The 23085-nt window shown below is 40.4% G+C and overlaps 1 protein-coding gene across 5 annotated transcripts; it reads left to right on the forward strand.

The window, feature by feature from the left end:
• Positions 1-14: 14 nt before the first annotated feature.
• pfkfb2b (6-phosphofructo-2-kinase/fructose-2,6-biphosphatase 2b) lies at positions 15-22642 on the forward strand. 5 transcript variants are annotated; one of them, XM_033626159.2, is made up of 17 exons: positions 15-176; positions 3207-3354; positions 4520-4645; positions 6372-6468; positions 8352-8418; positions 8597-8671; positions 10963-11019; positions 11176-11300; positions 11549-11756; positions 12060-12206; positions 14412-14516; positions 14621-14750; positions 14846-14908; positions 14997-15061; positions 18249-18416; positions 21411-21433; positions 21897-22102. In XM_033626159.2, the coding sequence occupies exons 2-17, from the start codon at positions 3270-3272 to the stop codon at positions 21964-21966; spliced, it is 1611 nt and encodes a 536-aa protein (XP_033482050.2). In that variant the 5' UTR covers positions 15-176; positions 3207-3269; the 3' UTR covers positions 21967-22102. The 5 variants fall into 5 exon arrangements, with proteins under 5 accessions (XP_033482050.2, XP_033482052.2, XP_078026607.1 ...); XM_033626161.2 differs by lacking the exon at positions 21411-21433 and having other exon boundaries at positions 21897-22642; XM_078170481.1 differs by lacking the exon at positions 21411-21433 and having other exon boundaries at positions 14621-14744; positions 21897-22642.
• Positions 22643-23085: the final 443 nt, after the last annotated feature.

Raw genomic sequence — 23085 nt, forward strand, 5'->3', positions numbered from 1 at the left:
GAAGGACACCAGCCGGCCGAGGAGGCACCTCAGCAGCCAAGGACAGGCCGAGCACACTGGCTCCTCCGGCCGCAGCTGCGGGCTCACACTCGGTCCGGCGGATCCCTGAGCCGACTGTTTTTACCGGCGTCTGCTGCGGCTCTCTGCCCGGGAGGACTCATTTTCATACCAATAAGGTAATAAATTAATAACAAGGATATGATGCTGTCAGACAGGCGTCCTGTGTGGATTATGTCCGAGGTGGATTATCTCATAGCTGCATTTTCATGTTAGATTTCATGCTGCATGAACTCAGTTACCCCGGTCAGAGAGAAAACCGTTGCCTGCTCATGTGTGGCTTTGTAAATACAGAGCTGTAACCAAGCTGGGAGGTGATGTGGCGGCGCATTCTCATCCGCTGCGCCTCTGGTTCATGTTAGCAGGGAAACACAGACATACCATAACAAATATATGTCAGAGAAGCCAGAGCTGTGTGTGCAGGATTATGTTTTAGCAGGGATGCATGCAAGTGAGGACAGTAACCAGAGGTGGAAGAGGTCCTCAGATCCTTTACTCAAGTCTAAGTAGAAATACCACAGGCTAAAAATACTCCATTACAAGTAGAGGTCCTGAATTTAAAAGGTTATGTAAGGGAAAGTAGCTTACAGAAGTGTTATGAGCAAAATGTTCTTGACGTATCAAAAGTAAAAAATACTCCTAATACAGGATGGCTCCTTTTAAAATACTATGTTATCAGTGATGGAATGTAACTGAGTACATTTACTCCAGTACAGATTCAGATTTCTTTAATGTCATTGTACAATAAATGACAATAAAGTAGATGACAAAATCACCTAAGAAAAAAACACACAAAGAAATTCAGGTGCACTCAAGGAAAGGGCTCATATAGAACAATAATTAATAAATAGTTACTCATATTCTACACAATCGTAGATACACTCATTGCCAACACGTGCAGTTAAAATGGGACAATAAGAAAAAAGTGCCCATGCATATGGATCATTTTGTCACACTTACACTAAGATCTGGATCGACACACCACACTACATCAGAGCAATAACCTCTGTTACACATTTCAAACACACATACGGACACCATCTGATGAAAGGACACTCCTGCAACCCCTGATTTAAATCCTACAGTCAGGCCAGTTTTAACTGTAGCACACAGTGTTACTTTTAATTCCTTCCCTGTATAAATCAATAAAATGAAATGCATATTATTGCACATAAAACAAGCTATTGCACTCCAGAAAAAGAGCTGTTCTGTGTCTTAGTGGGTTCACGTCAGTTCATAGTAAAGTGGTTATGGGTTTAGGGTAGAGACTGTTAATGTGTACTGTTTTGTGGTGCGTGTTTTGGAGGGCAACAGTTCAAACAGGTGATGAGCAGGATGGAATGAGTCTTTTAGGATGTTATGCGTTTTCTGCAAGAGGTGAAGGTGATGGTGTATGATGTTTTAGTTTTTAGGATTCTCTGCTGAGACTTTTAATCTGCAGCAGAGCAGCTACCGTACTGTACTTGAGGACAGTTTGAGGTATTTGTACCTAACTTGAGTGTTGCCATTTTCAGTTTTGCGACTCGACTACATGTCAGAGGGAAACATTGTTCTTTTTTCACCACTATACTTGTCTGACAGCTTTAGTTGCTTTTCAGATTTATTTTATTGATACAAAATACAAATCAATTTATAAATTAGGAGATATTATTATACCATAAAATTTAAGTTAATAGCCCAGGCTGTTTTTTGCTTAAATCTCTGAAATCAACAGGCCTATATTTGGGACAGACCTTTAATTCCTTTTACAAAAAAACTTTTAATCAGTAAAGATCAAGAAATACAATCAAATTATTTATTTACCAGCATGAATATTACTTGTTTACAAATTAGGCTTCAGATAGTTAAATTATAATTAATTTAATTTTATTTACGGCACTCGAGGATTACAGCACCAACACAACACCACTTTATCCTGTTAAAACAATCCTCATAACTTGGATAAATTTTCATCAAAAACACTTTTGATTCTTTTGATCTGAGGACCCCTACAGACTTAAGGAATATGAATAACTTACAGAGTAGTCAAGGAATGGACACATAATTTGAGGTAGCAAACAACCCGTTTTTAACATCTGAAGATCTTCTATAAAAAGAAACGATTTGCTTCGCAACCAGACCAGGCGTCTAATTGAGACACGTGTTTATTTGTTAAAATGTGAAGCCACACCGGGCTAGTGAAATGGACTGGGTGTTTAATTGAAGTTTTACAGTGTGTGGAATTACCAGGCAGGAAATAGTCATGAAAATAAGCCCCATCTTTACCAGCTGTAACATTAAAGTCATAAACACATTAATGCATCAATAATTATAATCCAATAATATGAAATATGATCATTTGAAATGGGACATTCTGCATAAGGAGTACTTTTACTTTTGGTACTTTGAATATATGTAGTAGTATAAGTAATATAGGGGCCTGGGAGAGCCTTCGCCATTTTTTAACCAGATTATTCAGCCACTTTAATTTAAGTACAGCACCTATTCCCTAAATTAAATCTTGCAAACAAAACCAATCATTTATTCCAGGCTTTGTGAGGGCCCCTTTTCCCACTAGGTCCCTGGGTAATCAGTCCCATTTTTCCCACCACTATGCTGCCCCTGATGGTGATATGATGCTACTGTTAAAATAAAAAAAACCCTTTGAGTGGCAAAAAAAAATGCATTTAATGTCAGCTTATACTCAAGTTGAGCAACATCAGCAGCAACACCCTTTATGTCCACAGAAGCAGTGAAGTTTATTTCTGTCGCCTCTTAAAGCCGCAGGCACACCCTGTCTTCTGTTCCACTGTCACAAAGTTCGTCATGGCTTTGTCGTCCTTTTGTTTGTGTCAATAATTGTTATGTAAAGTATTTTAAAAGAAGTAAAAGTACCCTTTTTTTTGAGATACTGAAAAAAGTAGAAGAACACAAAAATGTCTTTGTTATAAAGTAACGAGAGTACATGTAATTTGTTTCTTCCACCCCTGGTAAAAAAGAAACTAAAGGTCAAATGAATGTTGAGTAAAAAGTGCAGTATTTCCCTCTGAACTGTAGCATAAAATAAAAATATTCAAGTCAAGTATGTCAAAATTGTACTTAAGTACAGTTCTTGAGTACCACTGGAAGTAACTCTAAAACATGACATGTATCTGACTCCTGTGTTTCAGAGCAGCGTGGACGATGCCCGTCTGAGAACGAGAGCTGATCTCTGACTCAAACCGGACTCCACCATGTCGAGCACTCACTTAGACAACGGCTCTGCAAACTCAGCAGAAGCCAAGAAAACAGACCTGAGAACGTACGAGAAGAAATGCTGTAAGTAAAGTTTCCCACAATAATTAAATGTGAACGAGCTTTTCTGCATGACTGCTTCAAGAGTCTAAAGGTGCACTTCAGTGCAACATAACACCTTGTGCTGTTCACGCTGGGCTTAACTCACCAATAGTCTCTAAATCGCCTCTGTGAGACACTACAGCTCCTTCACTTAGACTCCAACCTGCAAAAGACAGGCATTAAAAAGTGGTTCTGTGGTTCCCACTGTTCTTTGAGTAAATTGCTTTTCTCTCCCAGGTCATTTCTTTGTCTAATTTCCTCAGACCTTGTCTTTGATCCCAGCCCACTAACGATATTTGTGTCTGAAGAGACATTTATTTTTGTCCAGTACACAAATGGCCTAGTTATTAAATTATCTTTGTTCTCCAAGGATGGCAACAAACTGCACGTTTGATGCAGTGCTTTCAGTGGTCATGCTGAGATACAGCCCGACTTTCCAAGGCAATAAATTTACATTTATTTTAATCAAATCTCTGCCTGTTATGCAACGTTTTTATCTTTTCTCATGCAGGTGATTAACATTATAGGGTCAGACAGTATTTCCATAAAACCATGGCTGCTCAAAGTTTTGATGGCTGACTGCAAATTTAGGGGGCCAGCATATGAGTGAGGGGCTGCACAGAAAAACTGCAGTGGGGAGACATCCACTGATGATGAAAGCACTGATGATAGTCAAGGACTGAAACGTTTGCTGCTGTTTTTATTCACCTTTATTTTTTTTTGTGCCGGTATCTCCTCTGCCATCCTTTCTTGGTTGTCCATTATACCGACGCAGCCAAGAAACTTTTTTGTGCCCTAAGTAGGCGCAGTTTCACAGCAGCCTTAAGACTTTGAGTTGTCCACCAAAATCACTAATTTTACCTTAGAGCAGAAGCATTGATGACAGAACGTATTTCCTGCGACATTCATGAGGTGCCACTAGTTGCCATGTGGCTTTCTACAAGTTGTCTTCCCTAACTGGACAAGACGCTTGTTAGGGGACACAGTTTGATGCAGTCTGCTAGTAATGTATTTAATGTAAGCTACTGAAAGTGGAAGTATTGAAATGGAGAATGTTTCTGGGGGATGCGCTTTGAACAGGTATGCATAAAAGTGTGTATGGTTTCTAACAGTGTGTTTGATAGACATATGTGTGTCTCCTGTTCAGCGTGGGCCTCCTACATGACAAACTCTCCAACAATGATCGTAATGATCGGCCTGCCTGCAAGAGGGAAGACGTACATGTCAAAGAAACTCACACGTTACCTCAACTGGATCGGAGTCCCAACCAAAGGTAGCCTACCGCATGATATGTGACAACAATCTGTTTAAGTGTCTTTAATTTCATCCCAACTGTAATTTTCTTATAGAGTTTACACATGTGCATATTTTAAATTACACTTGATATGCCATCTTTTCTTGAACTCTTTTCTTTTCAAAGTGGGTGCCATGTTTAACTCAAAACTACAGTCTATTGTGGTGTACACACTGCTATGCCATATTTAGCAAGTTTAATTCAATATTTTAAATTGGATTTTACATGAAGCACATTCAGACAACCTCATCAATATCTGGAGGAGAACTTGTTGGCTCTTTGGCAGACATGCTGGCTTAAAGGGACAGTTCACCCCAAAATCGAAATCACATATTTTTTTTTCTCTTATCTGTAGTGCTGTTTATCAGTCTAGATTGTTTCAGTGTGAGTCGTCGAGTGATGGAAATATCAGCCGTAGAAATGTCTGCCTTCTCTCAAATATAATGGAACTAGATGTCACTCATCTACACCAAAAATATATTTGAAAAACTCAACAGCAATTTGTCCCTCCAGAAATCATGACCTGGTTACTCAAGATAATCCACAGACCTTGTTGTGAGCAGTGGTTCCCAAATGGTAGGTTGCAGTCCAAAAGTTGGTCACAGGTCCATTCTAAATGGACTGCAAGTGACTCACGAACGTGTCCGTTCTGTAAAGTGAATTTTTGGTACAGGGCTTCTATTTTGAAGTGCCTTATCCTGCTGTAGAGTGAGTGACTAACGGACAGCTACTTGACAGAGACAGAAAACTAGCTCAATGACATGGTGAAACGCAAGTATGATGCTGAAAATATTAAACTGCGTGGATCTTAAACTAATGACTACAGAGAAATTTGGACCCCGTGGCTGGACCAGTTAGGAACTACTGTCTTGTAGGAACTATTTTCATTCTACACCTGCCAACCATATCACCACACAGAAGAAAGCTTGCATCCACTGCTAGCTCAGCTAGCACCACTCAGCTAACTAATGTTACAGCTCAGCCAAGGAAGATGCCATTAATGTTTACATCTCACACTGTCACAAGCACGAACCTCTTGTCCATGAGTAGATGCACACTTCCTTCTGCACAGTGATACAGTTGGCAGGTGTAGTTTGGTAGAAAGAAAATAGTTCCTACATGAAACTGCTCACAACAAGGTCTGTGGATTATCTTGAGTAACCGGGTCATGATTTCTGGAAAGAGACATTGCTGTTGAGTTTTTCAAATGTATTGTTTAAAGCTTTGAGCACCACAAGCCGAGTGCCAACTAGTTCCATTAAATTGGGGAAAAGGCAGACATCTCTACAACTGATATCTCCAACACTCTGCAACTCGCACTAAAACAATCTAGACTGATGTATAGCACTAAAGGTAAGAGGAGAAATATGTATTTTTGCATTGGGGATGAACTGTTCCTTTAACCTGCCGATGGAAGAGGGTTGTGAAATCAGGACACTAACTTGATCATTAATTACTGAACGGTAAAGGTCTGAACATTCTCTGTATTGTTGTGAGCTGCGCTCCACTCCTTCACCCCACATGACACAACATGTTCAGTTAAATGTATGTACTGTATGTCAGAGCATCTCAGAATAGGAGACTAAATTTAACATCAGTTAGGTTGTAATAACTGTAGGTGCTTATAAAAAACGACCTCACCGGTGACTTCACTGAGGTGACACACTGAGGACAGTATGTTAATGTCCATTTGTTTATTTTGCAGTGTTCAACTTGGGCGTGTACCGCAGAGAGGCTGTCAGATCTTATAAGTCCTATGATTTCTTCCGCCACGACAATGAGGAGGCCATGAAAATAAGGAAGTAAGTTCCACTTTGACAGTAGCCCTCATAATGTGCTTTCATTCAGTCATTACAGAGGACATTCACTTATGTATCTATTAGTAAGGGAGGCTGTAGCATCTCCACCGTCTGTAACATTTCCTCCCAGTCAACACGGGTCTGTTTGGTATTCTGCAGCCTCCACTGCTGCATCAATGACTAAGCTGTTTCTGGGCCAGCAGTCGATATTCAGTCGGGGTCAGCGCTGTTTTTTTATATTACCTTAAACTGACATTAATCTGTAGTTAATGTGCAGACACAGACACACGTATCACCTCCAAATTCTAGTTATTCATTTGTATTTAGATCAGCTGTAAACCACTGCTGATTTCTCCAGAGATTTATAAAACAGAGATTATAACTGTCTGTCTCCTTCACGGTCTTATCCAGGCGTGGTAACTGAAATAGACTTTGTTGTTCATGGCTATCATGAAAATGCGACAGGCTCTTTGACAGCATCCCAGTGCTCAATCGTGACCTAGATATTAAGCAAGCTGCTGCTGTCAGTCTGAAGCTGACACAAGCCCACCAGAATCCAGGCTGTCGCTTCAGTATCTGAGTCAAACAGTAACTCTGAATAATGCTGTCGTTTTGCTATTGGAAGTATCAGCTGGGTGGGGATTAAAGGAGTAGTTCCACATTTTGTGAAATACAGCTTTTTGCTTTCTGTTTGAGAGTAAAATGAGAGCTGGTGACCAGATTAATGGGATTTTATCCCCAGAAAGCTGAACTTGTTTTTGCTTTATGCGTACCTGAGCAGCTTTCATAGGGAGGTACAAGGCCCCGCCTCCAATGCTGCATCCAGTTCTCTTTATGTATCCATGATCAGCAGCTCTAGAGCTCAGGCAGTCTACCTGTTTCGCAGTTTCAGTCTTTATGCTAAAATAAGCTAACTCACTTCTGTCTGTAGTTTCATATAGATCCTACAGAAAAGAGAGAGGTGTTAATTTTCTCACACCAAGAAAACAAAGAAGCACATTTCCCAAAGTGTCAAACTGTTTCTTTAACTCAACTGGAAAATTAAGTGTCATTCTGTTCAGTAAATCTCACCCATCTGCCCTCCAAGTGGACTAAACCAAGCCCCAAAAAATATTACTTGTCAGTGCAGTTGTTAGTATTGTCGCCTCATAGCACGAGGGTTCCTGGTTCGAACCCAGGGTGGGGGAGCCTTATGTACGGAGTCTGCATGTTCTCCCTATGTCAGTGTGGGTTTTCTCCAGGTGCTCCAGCTTCCTCCCACAGTCCAAAGACATACATGTTAATTGGTGACTCTAAATTGTCTGTAGGTGTGAATGTGAGTGTGAATGGTTGTCTGTCTCTATGTGTCAGCCCTGTGATAGTCTGGTGACCTGTCCAGGGTGTACCCCGCCCCTCGCCCAATGTCAGCTGGGATAGACTCCAGCCCCCCTGTGACCACCAACAGGATAAGCAGTTATGGAAAATGAATGAATGAGCCAGAAGAATAGTCCCACTGAAAACCATACACAGTAAGATTATCAAGCATATTGCCAAGACATTGTTTGTGGAAAACGACATTGCAGAACATGTTCAATTCTACACTCCTCATTTTTATTGAAGTTGCAGCAGAAATCTCATGGATGGATATCTCACAACCTCGGCACATAACATCTGAACTGTCTCTGTGGTTTGACACCACTAGAGGGAGACTGGAAAATGTTGTTTTTTGTAATTTGAGATAACTGATCTTTTAATAATTCCTGATTTGTGACATTTCCCATGTCAGTTACGAAACAACACATGTAATGTAAATTGAAATGAGTGTAGGTTTTAGTGAATGAGAGCCAGAGAGCAGGCTGAGACTCTCAGAGAGAACTGTTTCCATGTTGTCTCTGTCTCTCCCCCAGGCAGTGTGCTCTGGTAGCTCTGCAGGATGTGAAGGCGTACCTGTCAAAAGAAGGAGGTCAGATTGCGGTGAGTCCTTTCTATCTATCTATCTATCTATCTATCTATCTATGTATGACTCATTTGGAACAGAAACACATCTGGCATTACAACAGCCTTAATCCTAAACTGTCCTCCAAACATTTCACCACAGAACGCCCACATTATACATGAGAAATATTTTTCCTCCTGTCTGTTTCTTTATCAGGTCTTTGATGCAACAAACACAACAAGAGAGCGGCGAGACCTCATTCTAGCTTTTGTGAAGGAGAATGCATTCAAGGTAAGATTAGAAAATGTAACTGAATGTTTAAATTCTCCTTGGATATTTAAACACTGCACAGTTTACTTGAAGTGAGACTACATAACTTGTGCTGAACAGACGCCACTGTGGCCACAAGTGGTCTCAAGATAGTGGCATATTAAATACTTGTCCTTCATCTCCCAAGATTATTAAGAGTCAGCTGCTTTAAAGACATCATCACGTGTGTCTGTGACACCTTAACGTGTGGCACAACGGTAGCACGTGAAGAAAGGAGTAATAAAGTCAGCGAACATCCCAGCTAACATTTGTATGTGGGGCCCATGTGGGTGGTAAATGGGCTGAAAAATAGGCCCTATATTGGGTTGTCCATGTGTTCCATATTGGCCCCATGCCAATATACAACATGGGTGGGTTCGCCCAAGTGGGCCCAACATGGCTCATGCTGGGGCTACCTGAGTACAAAGTGGGTATGGGTCCAAAATGGGCATCTTATCTGGGGCCCACTTGGGTAAACCCACCCATGTTGGCAAATGTCATCAGGCCGGTACGGATCCTGTGGACAGCCCATTGTTCAGCCCACTTACTACCCACATGGGCCCCACATACAAATGTTGGCTGTGATACTCATTAATATCAGTTAAGCATTGATCGGTTTAGTTAATGCTCCTAAAGTCCAGATGAAATGACGTTTTGAGAGTATATAGCTTCAGTATCATGATGTATTTCCAGTTGAAACAGGATAGGCAGGTGGGATATATAGAAAGGCATATGTCTATGTGTGTAACGTTGATGTCAGGATAGGCTGTGGCTAAGATGTAGAGTGGGTCGTCCACCAATCGAAGGATCGGCGGTTCAATCCTCGGCTCCTCCAATCCAGATGTCGACGTCTCCTTGAGCAAGATACTGAATTGCTTCCCGTGGTTGTTCCATCGGTGTGTGAGAGCGTGTGAATGATTACTGAGTAGTGTATGGTAGCCTCAGCCATCAGTGTGTGAATGGGTGAATGTGACTTGTAGTGTAAAAGTGCTTTGAGTGGTCTGAAGACTAGAAAGGGGCTACAAGTGTAGTCTATTTACCATTTACCACAGTAGCATCTGTCAAGGAGAGAGAGACCAAGTCCATTGTTGTATGCTCCATGTCCTCTGCAAAATGTCGTGTGCATAGTCTGGAGCTGTCTTGCATGCTAACGTTAGCTAGCTAACCTAATCTTAGCTCTGTGCGGCTAAAAGTGGCTGATTAATTGGTGGATGGATGTCATGATATTATTGGTTGAAACTGGTTGGTACTAGCTGACGTAAGCACACGTCATATTTAGATCTACAGGAGGAAAACATAATTGGATTTTGATATAAGAATTGATTTTGTTGTATTTTTTGGCGTAGAGTGCTGCAGGAATGAGTCCTAAAACCCAGAGAAACTCACTCCCAGTTAACTCGTCAGTGAATTTTTTTTTTAATGGGTTTTTGGTTAGATGCCTGAAATGAGGTCTGTGTTTAACACAAGCTTAAGAGACTTTCAGTTTTTATTCTGTGACATAAAATGCAGCAGTAAGTACCCCACTCGTTCATTTTGAAGCTTTTACATGTCTTAAAAAAGGCAGTTGCTAACATATGGCTAAGTGAGACTACAAAACATCATCACACCGAACCCGGCTTTACAACCTTGTTGTGGTGGCGACGTTAAGTCATGCGACCATGTTGTAGTTGATTTTATAGCCGTTTATAGGCTTCAATAAACATGAAAGTGGTGTTCGTTTGGGTGCCGCAGATCTTATTTTCCGCAATAATCCAAAATCCAATGGAAAAATCCCATAGGCTATTTGTCAAGGGAACCGGGGCAATGCTAACGTCCCCGTCAGCCTGCAGAAAAATGACTTTTTATATCGTTAAATAGGTGAACAGTGTCTAGTAGTGTGATCTAAAAGGGTTAAAAAGGCATTTTTTAAATCTCATATTGACTTTAAAGGTACCCTGTGGAGTTTTCAACCACTAGCAGAGCTATGGAGAAATGTTTTGAGGAGTTGGGTCCCATTTTGATTGTGTCTCCTCATCACGCAGGAGGCAGCTGTGTGCATGTCAGCTTTGCAAATACTTAATAATCAAAGACATACAATCAACAATAGGTATCAAGAATATACACAATTTAATTTGGTAAGAGACATAAATGTAAACATAACTTCAGAGGGTACCTTTAATCTCAGACGAGGAAACAGCTGATAGCATGTCGTGGTGTTGATTCGATGAAGAAGAGTCCCAAGTCACAAGAAGCTCTTGCACATGACGACCCTGTTTGCTGCGTCTTTCCAACAGGTGTTCTTTGTGGAGTCGGTGTGTGACGACCCAGAGGTCATTGCTGCTAATATTCTGGTATGATCTCATGTCACCAACGACACTTTCACGTGTGACCGTGACTTGTCGTCTGGGTCACACTCATAATCTATTAATATTCACACCGTCTATGGTGTTGCATAAGAACTGGTGTGCTTGCTCACATTGTTTAAATATACTGAATACCTGTAACAGGAAGTGAAAGTGTCCAGTCCAGACTACCCTGAGAGACACAGAGAAAGGGTAATGGATGACTTCCTCAAACGAATCGAGTGCTACAAGGTCACTTACCAGCCATTAGATCCTGACGATTACGACAAGTAAGAACCGAACAGATCCTTCTGTTTATGGAGAAACAGGACGTGATTTAATATTGTTTACATTAAAAACACATTGTGAGATTACTCATATAAAACTTACCTTTGGATGTTTTTTAACAAAGCAGTAAAAATGTTTCAACTTCTATACATAATCTTGTAGCATTACAGTTGCAGTACATAAATCAAACACTAGATGGTGACAGTAAACATCCATTTGACTCACCTGTATGATTCACTGGCTCCTGCAGGGACCTATCCTTCATCAAGGTGATAAACGTGGGCCGGCGTTTCCTGGTGAACCGGGTGCAGGACTACATCCAGAGTAAGATCGTCTACTACCTCATGAACATCCATGTTCACTCTCACTCCATCTACCTGTGTCGGCATGGAGAGAGCAACCACAACGTCGAAGGCCGCATCGGAGGAGACTCGGAACTTTCTCCTCGAGGGAAACAGGTTCTCTTTCATAATCCTCGTTTTATGAAGTGCAAAGCCAACGTCTTCTTAAAACCCAATTACAAGCCTCTCTCTGGGAGGTAGCTCAGTGGGATAAGGAAGGTGTACTTAACTACAATATTATGAACACCAGAGTTATGACCTTTATCACAGTTAATCCTCTGCATTTCACATTTTCTTCTCTCAATCCACTGAACATGAATCTAATGAAGCAGAAACACCTTTACAAATATTAAGGAATTAATGATGGATAGATGAACAGGCAGATTATTGGAAACCTCTCATGTCTCTCTCACATCCCAGTTCTCCCATGCCCTACGAGATTTCATCGAGGAGCACAATCTGTCAGATTTGAAGGTGTGGACGAGCCAGCTGAGAAGAACCATCCAGACAGCGGAGGAGCTGGGTGTCCCGTATGAACAGTGGAAGATACTCAATGAGATCGATGCTGTGAGTACCCTCATCACTAAACAATCATTACATACTGTTACTTACCATAGAGCTCTGGTTTAGATAGAGAAACTGTATTTTGGATGTTTATCTGAGACATTTCAGTGAGGGGAAGGGAGCTTCCTGACAGTAACACAGTACCAGTGATGGAGGAAGTATTCAGATCATTTAGGTACCAAAACCACACTGTAAAAGTGCTCTGTTACAAGGAAAAGTCCTGCACTGAAAATCGTACTTAATATAATATTCAGAATTATGTTTTCATTAGTGAATAATTACCTGAAACTGGGAATCATATTGTTTTTGTTAGCTTAGAATGAGCCGTTTATATCTTCATAAGGAGCAGGCCGGTTGCACAAAGCATATTAATTAAAATGCCAGTTGGTTTGGACCCTACAGGATCATCAGGATGGACATACTGACTGAGAGTGATTAAAGCTGGTACTTTATAAGTATAGGGTGTATCTGTGTGTCTCTTTCCACGTTTTTCTCCTCACTGACTTGGTCAATCCATGTGAAATTTGGCACAGTGGTAGAGGGTCATGGGAGGATGCGAATGAAGCAATATTACATCAATTGGCCAAAGGGGGCGCTATAGCAACCGATTAAAATTGCAAACTTTGAATGGGCATATCTCATGCCCCGTATGTCGTAGAGACATGAAACTTTGCACAGAGATGCCTCTCCTCATGAGGAACACATTTGCCTCAAGAACCCATAACTTCCGGTTATATAGATTTTCCACCATTCAGAATTTTTTGAAAAACACTTAAAATTGATCTCTTCCTAGGAAGTTTCACCGATCTGCATGAAACTGGGTGAACATAATCTAGGGACCAATATCTAAAGTTCCCTCTTGGCAAAAGTTGGAAAACTTACTAAAACTGAGCTTCTATAAGGCAATGAATATTGCGGAGGGCGTGGCTCATCACATAAAGGTGTATAACATCTCAAGGGTTTCACCCATCACCACGCAACTTTGTAGGCATATGACCACACATAATCTGAGGGGACCCCTCCATTATTGACCCAATCAAACAAAATGGGGGCGCTAGAGAGCTAATTTATTATCTAGGCCTAACCGCCATATCGATTTTTACTAAACTTGGTAGATATGTAGAACAGGACGCCTCAAGGTGACTGGAGACATTTAACTCTAATTGGCAACTGGGTGGCGCTATAACAACAGAAAAATGCTTAAAAATGGCTAAAATGCGACCGATCGCTGTGGCTCCCCCTGTGGACCAATGTTGTTGTTTTTTTCTAATTTTTGGTATGACTAAGTCATGGTATGGTATGCTGTACATAATCACGGAAACTGTCAGTCAGTCATTCTGTCTGTCCCACGTTTACTCACTGATGTGGTCAATCTATGTGAAACTGCACATAGGCGTTGAGGATTGGCATAGGTAGAAGGTGACAAAGCTACCAATGGGTATGGACTAGTAATAATAAACTTTATTTTATAGCACCTTTCATAACATGCAATGCAGCTCAAAGTGCTTTACAAGAGAAACAAACTAATAACACTGATGTTCAAACAGGAGACATGAGGAGCAAAAACAATAAAATAAAATTCTATAGGGATAAAAACAAAGGATAATACTAGTAATAAAAACAACGGTAACAACAATATTAAGTTATAAAGACCATAAAACAAGTAAAAGAAATATAAAAGAAATATCAAATAACTGATGTTAGAGAAAAGAGTAATTAAATAGAGTCGAGATCATAAAAATAGGTTTTGATCCATTTCTTAAAGCTATCCACAGAGATGACTTTTTGTAATGGGAGTTTGTTCCAAACCTTTGGTGCATAACAACAGAAAGCTGCCTCATCATCCATCCATTTATCCATTTTCATCCACTTATCTGTGCTGGGTCGCGGGGGCAGCAGGCTGAGCAAAGTACTCCAGACGACGCTCTCCAGCTCCTCCTGGGGGATCCTGAGGCAGCCCCAGGGCAGATGAGATATATAATCCCTCCAGCGTGTTTTGGGTCTGCCTCAGGGCCTCCTACCAGGGCTTCATAGTTTTTGTAATTCATAGACTAAAGATTATATAGACAATATACTGGAAATAAATATTATTGCACCACATGTGTAATCAATTTTGTAATCAGTCTTGTGTGTGGTGAAGGAGCTTCCATCCAACTTTTTTACTTGTGCTTTTGACATTGAAACAAACGCTCTGTCATTCTCGTCCAGGGTGTGTGTGAGGAGATGACTTATGATATGATCGAGACCACATTCCCAGAGGAGTTTGCTCTGAGGGACCAGGACAAGTACCACTACCGCTACCCAGGAGGAGAGGTGACCTGACGCACTCCTTCCATACTTTTGTCTCAATAACCTTTGTTCATCTTATTCAAACATCTGCAGGGTAATTAAAATAGTCTCTCCTCTTTCTCCTTCAGTCCTACCAAGACCTCGTCCAGCGTTTGGAGCCAGTTATCATGGAGCTGGAGCGGCAGGGCAACGTGTTGGTCATCTGCCATCAGGCTGTGATGCGCTGTCTGCTGGCTTACTTCCTGGACAAGGGTGCAGGTCACATAAACACAAGTGCACACACACATACAGTATATTACTACATCACACCAGCAGGTGATAACATTTTGTATACTCTCTTCTTCATCCCGTAGAAGATCTACCATACATGAAATGTCCACTCCACACAGTACTCAAGCTAACTCCTGTTGCATATGGTAGGTCTTCATCTTAGCTCTCAATATTACACCATAAAACTGATTTTTGCGTGTTTTGTTTAAATGTATTCTGTCTTTTATCTTCTAGGTTGTAAAGTGGAAATGTTTTATCTTAATGTGGAGGCAGTAAACACTCATCGAGACCGGCCTCTTGTAAGTCGCTCTGAATTGAGATGGAAAATCACATTATTGTGTAGTGTGGTTGAATTAAAGTGTGACTTAGGTATTTTTCAATCTGGACCCTATATTCACATGTTTTTGTAGTTAAGTGACTAATAGGGACAACAGTTTTGACATTGGTCCAGTACTGAGTGAGCCAGCAGCAACAAAACAGGCTGCAGTGTAAACACTTGGGGCATTTGGCCACGTCCACCAAAACAGGCTCACATTAATATTCTATAGTCAGACAGCATCATGGAGGGGCTTTTTACAGAGACAGTCCTTTTTGTTAAAGAGTAAGCTCTGAACTTGCCATCAACAAACCGACCAGACTCCATTTAAATAAACAGTAATTTAAGAGTGTATAGAGCCAGCATATTTACACATCTAAAGCGAGATTTGTACTTCTGCATCGAAACAACACCATACCTATGGCTTAGCCGGATGTGCACCTCCCCAGATATGTAACTACATGTTGTGGTGACGCAGACGTCCTGTCTATTTTTGTAAGCTGAAACCATTTCCCTCAGTGGAAACAAAGCTTTATTTACTTTAATTTCACAGATAAGAAACAATAAATTGTGAAGACAATAAGGCCTCCACAAAAATAGCATTTTAAGTCTTGTGTGTGATTTATCCTGGCTTCATATGAGCGGAGGAAATCTCCACTAGTTGCTAGGCTAATTTATACAATGTAAAATGCCATAGGCTTGTGCTAAAAACGTTAGCATGTTATATTTGTTTGGAAAACGCCTTTAGTATAAGACGGCTGTGTAGTCGGTGAACCTTGTGAGTTTTAATGGAGCCGAATTTTGTAACGTTACCTTTGTTAAATGTTGCTGTTGTCCCTTGTTTCATATGAGAATAAGAAATGTCCACTAGCCACTCAGCAAATTTATACAATGTAAAATGCCATAGGCTTCTGCTGCTAACGTTATCATGTTGTATTTGTTTAGAAAACGTGTTTAGTATAAGACAGTTGTTTTGTCGGTGAACCTTGTGAGCTGTAATGGAGCTGAATTTTGTAACGTTACCAGAGATATTGGATGAAGGGAGATACCCAACTGTAGGCTTATCCAATGTTAAGAAAACGGTCACTCTTCCTGTCTCCTAAGTGGGCGTGCTTAGCTCTCCCTCCAATCAGAGCCTGTTCTCCCTCAACCCCCCTCCCCACCACCGTGTTGAACAGAGGCTCTGTGGATGTCTGTGTATACGGATTGAGAAGCAGGTGGAATGAAAATACATTCTTCCTATTATTGCAGCCTATTGCTGCACAAAGCTTGGGCATTTTTTATTTATTACTAGCGGTAAATAACTGTTTGTAAACTAACTGTGATTTTACCGCCTGTTTATCAAGATCACGAGATCTCGCGAGAACTTGTTTTCTGAGACGGACAGTGCTCAAAGTTAACTTTCTCTTGATCTGTGCGGATGAAAAATGCAGCTTTAGTGTCAGAATGTTGGTAAGATGTGTGGCTTGTGGAAAATGAACCCAATATTTACTTTAGTGACTACTGGGCGAAAGAATTGACCATAAATTGTGATCACGTTCATTTTCCTCATTGACGACAATACATTCAGAGCTGCCGCAGGTCTCCTACGGGGGCGTGGCGCTGACGTCACTGAATCAGGAAGTGAGCTGAGTTGGGTATCTCGCTTCATCCAGTATCTCTGACGTTACCTGTGTTAAATGTTGCTGTTGTCCCTGGCTTTATATGAGTAGAGGCCTCTAGGCTAATTTATACAATGTAAAATGCCATAGGCTTGTGCTAAAAACATTAGCATGTTGTATTTGAGGGAAAAGTGTCAAGCAAAAGAAAAAATGCTTTGTCTGTGAATGCTGCGAGTTATAGTGAAGCTGATTTGTGTACTTGTGTTTGAAATTGTAAGCCATGTTTAATGTGTGTTTTGAATCAACTAAACTTTACAGCACTTCACAGAAACCCCGCCGCCAACTAGTGTTTTGGAGGTGTAACTGCAGAGTGACACAGACACACCACTGTACAAGTATAAATGCTCACACGTGCGTAGGCTACAACATAGGCTTTACATAGAGTTGACGCACAAGTATAAATCCTGCTTAACTGGGTGAATTAAAAGTTTAGTTTGGACCAAACTAGAGTTGTTGATTGTTGGACCAGTGGAAAGAGGAAGCAAGACAGCTTTTGTGAGTTTTATTTTGTTTCAAACGTACTGATAAAATCAGTCTTAAGTGGAGTCTGATGGGTTTCACAATTACAATTTCCAGGTTGTTTCTGGTTAAACAAAAACAGTCTTACTCTTTAACAAAAAGGTCCTTTCCATAGTCTTGTTAGACACTTAGAATATAAATCTTTTTTATATTCTAATCTCTTTTAGTGGACATAAAGAGATGGTGCAAACATGTCCTAAGTGATTACATTGCAGCCTGTTTCATGGTTGCTGGCTGCAGCGCTCTCACCCAATACTGGACCAATTTCAAATACGTTTGGTACTATTAGTCACTTAGACACAAAAACATGGGACAATAGGGTCCAAGTTGAAAAATGATGATAAACTTACCTTGTAAAGCTTCAAACACCATTACATATGCATTACTTACACAGTAATTAATCAAAACTTATCTCAACATCTAATCCAAAATCTAAAAGGCTCATTGTTTGTTGTGTCTGCTTGTTCAGTGCACTTTATCCCCTGTTTGAGGCTTTGCTTCCTTTGACTCCTTTTATCCCTGTTATGTTATGTTCCGTTATCTTTAACCCTGATGACTCAGTCTGGCTTGAGCTGCGAGCAAATGAATGTTAAGTCAGTTGTTAATTTGGTGTTATTTTACCTTGATGGAGGCAATGGCTGATCCTGCAAACTTTGCTTGGCTGAACTAATCATTACCATTGCTCTGGTTGCATCCTGATATTAAGATTATGTATACTCTGTGAAAGACTGCTGTGTTTGAGTCCCATTTTTAAAGTATTTCACTGTCTCTCCTGTGTGATCAGGACAGTCTGTTACAGTTCATTAATGTTTTGTGTTGTGTGGCAGACTAATGTGGTTTAAAACAGCTTCAGTTGTCTTACCTGTTGCTGTGGATCCATGCGGAGAGGACGGCTAGTTTGCTTGGCTTTGTCTGGTCAGGTGTCCCCCGGGTGCTTCTGTGTTCCCTGATCTTTTTCCTTAACACTTGCGGTGTTTCATCTCCTACCAGGATAAAATCCCGAGGGACTCTGCTCTCATACACCGGCGGAATAGTTACACTCCCTTGTCCAGTCACGACCAGGTCAAGCGTCCCAGGCTCTACAGTGCGGGCAACCAGCCCTGGCTCCCGCTCGCTCCCACCCCTTCAGCTCTGATGCCAGAGGGACGGCAAAGCCAAGTTAGTGCCAGAGTTACAGGCTCCCCCACTAAATCAGTCACCGTCAACTATAATCAGTCACCCCCACCACCACCACAGTTGTAACCCTGTGTTTGGCATTCCCTCGCCTCAGTGCTGGATCCTCTCGGTGATTTAGTGTCTGTGTTGAAAATGAACACATGGAGTCCATCTCTCTATCTCTCTCTGTCTCTCTCAGGGCATGTTTTGGGTCTTGAATGGATTGCTCTTGTTATGTTGCGTCTGTCTGTTTCCGAAGTTTGCATGACCTCTGCTTCACCACGGGGCTGTCTCCAGCTTGAATATGCAGAACAGCATGTCTACCTTTTCAAGTTAGAATTTATGGGACACGAAAGACACACAAACATCAAAGAAGTCTTGTACTGAATTTAGTAATAAGGCCTGTCATAATAATTACATTATCAACTTATGGAGGTCGGCAAAAACGGTCATGCCCATTTATCGTACAATATTGCCGTTGGGTTTATATGTTTGTTTGTTTACATAAAAAAAGAGCACAAACATTTTAGCCAACATGATGCCAGAATAAACAGCAGGGTTTCCCGATTATTATAAGACTGAAGTGCAGCTCCTCAGAGATTTTTCCCAGCACGAGATGATTGAACAGAAAAAAAACTATGTTGAGACACATCATTTCTGTCAGTTTCATAAAATGGTCTTTTAGAGCTGGGACACATGCCGTGTCTTTTACCGCCGTGAAATCCAACACACTCTCACTCCCAACTTGTCAAATACAGACTCTTGGTCAGTGGCCTGTTACGTCAAAACATGACATGACATTGCATGATTTATAATACACTCCTGGTTCAGTTTTGGATGTCAATTTACTCTTGGTCATCGAAAGGGTACCTAGCACATGTGACAGGCCATGCTCGTTAAATGCATCGTCTCTTTTCAAAATAAACTTCCTTTTTCACAGGAAATGTACAGTTTCTGCTCATTAAATCCACAGTCTTTTTAAAAATAAACCTAGAATGTAGGTACAAAACTTTTAGGTTTACTTCCTTCTGTTTTAGGCAATAAAATAACGTGGTTTGGTTTAGGAAAAAACATCAAGTTTGGCTTGGAATAAATACATTTGGTTACAACATAACGTCACATGATAAATGTCACTACCGTAGTATGCTTCAGATACTACCATACTATGTCATTATTAAAATAATTTGATTGACTTTTGGTTCCACACGGGACACAAACAGCAGGCCTCCATGTGAAAGTCCTGGGTTTACCCTCCCTATGTGGACTTTCTCGCTCTTTCTACTTTGTTAGCTGCCCAAAACGTCAAAAATGCCATCACTCGGTGTGTCTCATACCACCGCTTGAGGGTCTGTCTGTGTGTCAGTGTCTGATGCTGATGGGCCTCTGACCAATCGTAGGTATTTTTGACAAGTTAGGAGTGAGACCAAGTTGGGAAAACATGAGGTCAGGCGCTAAACGCTACTCTTGTGCTAACTTTTAAGGGTGTGAAGGTGGGTTGTGCCTGATGCTGTTGAGCAACCCTAAATAGCAACATACTATAGCCTACTCATCAGAAATCCTGAGTTTGGAGCTGATCTTTTTTCAGGAGTTTTTTAAAGTTTTCATTTATATATTGTCTGTGGGACAGATGTAAAGCTCTGCGTAGGGTTGCAATGGTATGAGATGTTCACGTTACGATAACCGTCTCAGAAAATATTGCAGTTTCACGGTATTATGGTATTATGGAATTACTATTGTTATCAGTCAGAAAAAACAGAAGGGTTATTTTTGTTTAAACAAACGTTTTATTACTGTATTTGAAACTTGAAACTTTAATGGAAATGTGTGTAAAAAGTCTCCCTTTTGAAAATAACTAAAATAAAGTACAGATATTCTGTCCTGCTACATTTAAAAAATATATATATATATATATATCGTAGATAACAAATGCACACAGTATGATAAAAATCAATTTTAATATCACGGTATACCTTGAAAGCGGTATATATCGTGGCCACCCTAGCTCCGAGTTGCCCTGCACTGAAATGATCAGCTTCTCCTCAATATTTATCACAGACTGATGTTCATGGAAGAAAGGAAATACATCTGCTGGCTGTTTGTGGTTGTTATTTGTCACACGACATGCGATGCGTGTTGCTGCATTTCAAAAGTACAACTTTGTAAACCTCAGGGTACAGCCATTGCACCCTGAAAAACAGGCGCTTTTGAATGCGTCTTCAACATGTTTACATTTAAAACAAAATATTTGAGGCCGCAAAAAATGCAGCATGTGTGGGCCCTTAAAATTTCAATAATATTGTTTATCACAATTATTTCTGGGACAATATATCGTCCAACAAAAGTAGTTGTAGGAGCTAAGCCTATTACCTGCAGCTACATGACTGTTTCACCCGGCCTGACCTGGCTGACGGTTGATGCCACAGCTTCCTTGGTTGTGTTGAGTTCAGACAATAAACTGGAGGTTCCAGTTGCAGAACAATCATCGTATTTATTCATACCACCAAAACACAGGTTGAATAAATGTCCATTTCTTTATCTTTTATCCAAGCCAAACACACAGCTTTCAGCATGTTCCACACTGTCCCGCACCACACACTATATACACTACTGCTCAACATATCAATACAGCGCCACCTTGTGTACATTATAGTAAATACAATTAATGTCTGCTGAGTGGAATGACATATTTGACTCTTACAGTAGTTATTGTGACAGGCCTGGTTACAAGTGATAATGTACACAATATTAAGTATATACTATAACCTTCATAAATCTACATTGATGATTCCATTAAATAAAAAACTCGAAAATTTGAGAGAATTCAACACAATACACAAATGACAGATTCTGTTAAAATTTAAAAATGCATATTCATATTTGTATGTGTTGTGTATTTGTTGGCCGTGCCCTGTTGGTAAAGTGCTTCAGTCCCTTCTCCACATTTCTATCTCTCTGTCTCCTCTGTCTCTCTCCACTTCCTGTACACCTGTCTTACAGCCTCGGATAGGAAACGGCTGTCTGTGAGTATTCTGGAGACTTCGTACATGTAGCAGAGCCCTTCATTTTCTTTCCCACAATTCAACTCATGTCATTGTAACCCATGTGAATATGTTGTCACAGTGTTGTGTTTTTACGGTGCTCAGTCTTTGGGTTTCTCTAACCTTCCATCACCTTTGCACTTCAAACTCTCTGATGATAGTATTTGTTAGACATCTAGATATTTTTCAAAATGGGAAAATAATGTAGAACATATAAAGGTATTTGAGTTCCATAAACATAAAGTGTATCTGATTCAGATAGACATCAGTCACAAGCATTTGGGCTAAAGCACAGTCTCCACCAATGTGGCTGTTTCACATAATGACCCAATTTTTCAAATAGGACCTACTGAGCCTCCTGAGAAGCTGTTAGCTGCCTCGATTAGACTCTGCTGCTGTGAGGTGTTAATTTGTGACTGTCACTAACATTTTCTTTTTCTTGAAGGAATCCCTATGCGAAGGAGGCGACTATGACAGCCCCGAAGAATCTAGTGACTGTGTCCGCTTCTGAGTGACGATGAAAGCATCTTTCTTCACGGCACAATGTGGGCGAAAGCTCCGGGTTCACACATGAATCAAATCATTTTTTTAAACCTTATCCTTGGAGACGATGGTCAGACTATAAGGTCTTTTTTTTTTTGTTCCTATCTATCTCAACATCTGTGTTAAACCGTACTCTGCATGTTGAGGCTATAAACTTGAAGCCTTATCATTAGTATCATAAACACTCTCTGCATGTGAGACAAATCAATCAATGAACCAAAATAAAAACAGGCAACTAACACTTGTTGTAAATATGACAATGCCTTACTGAACTCTAAGTATACTGATAGTATTAGCTCCTCTGTATGAATGTAACAAAAACAAGTTATGCATCATGATGAAAACCAGATTTCTGTTATGAAGTAGATGCTGTAAAATATTTTTATAATATAAATACTCTCATCTGCCATGCAAACAATCTGTGTTCCTCTGAAATGTATTCTTAGCATCCTCTGTTACGTGTTATATTGATTTGGTTTAGATTTAAGGGAAAATACTATATTGACTTTCTTTCTTCAGTTCTGGAAGCCGTGTATGTTTTACGTGTTGTTAGATAAAAACACCACATTGCTGGACAAACTGTAAACCAGCAGCAGAGAGGGAAACTTCCATTAACATATCTGATGTATTAAACTGGTGTACTAAATGTTAATCCCTTCTTCTTCTTGCCTGTATATTCTATTAAGGGATTTTGTGCAACAACGGCATCACAAGTTAGTGGAATGTTCGCTATTTATTGACCTTTGTGTTCCTCTTATCATTTATTTTAATGGCTTTATGCAAATGTATCTTTCCTCCTTAAATTCTCTTCACGTCATCCATTTTTGAAACACAAAATCCTCTTATTTTACTTTATAACAGACGGCGGCACAAGTTTCATTCTGACTGTAATATTTGACTGTAGATAAGTTTTTGCTCAAAGCAGCCTATTGGTGCCTTTTAAGCAGGGGATTTTGAAGTGACATTTTTTTTCCCCTGTAGGGGAATGTTGGAGAATCTTTGCAGCACATGATATGTTCCAGATGAAATGATCCAGATCTGTTAGATGTTGTTTTATCATTCTTGGCCTTCATTTAAGTGATTTTTGTTCG

This window comes from Epinephelus lanceolatus, chromosome 1 (assembly GCF_041903045.1).
Source record: "Epinephelus lanceolatus isolate andai-2023 chromosome 1, ASM4190304v1, whole genome shotgun sequence".
NCBI lineage: Eukaryota > Metazoa > Chordata > Actinopteri > Perciformes > Serranidae > Epinephelus > Epinephelus lanceolatus.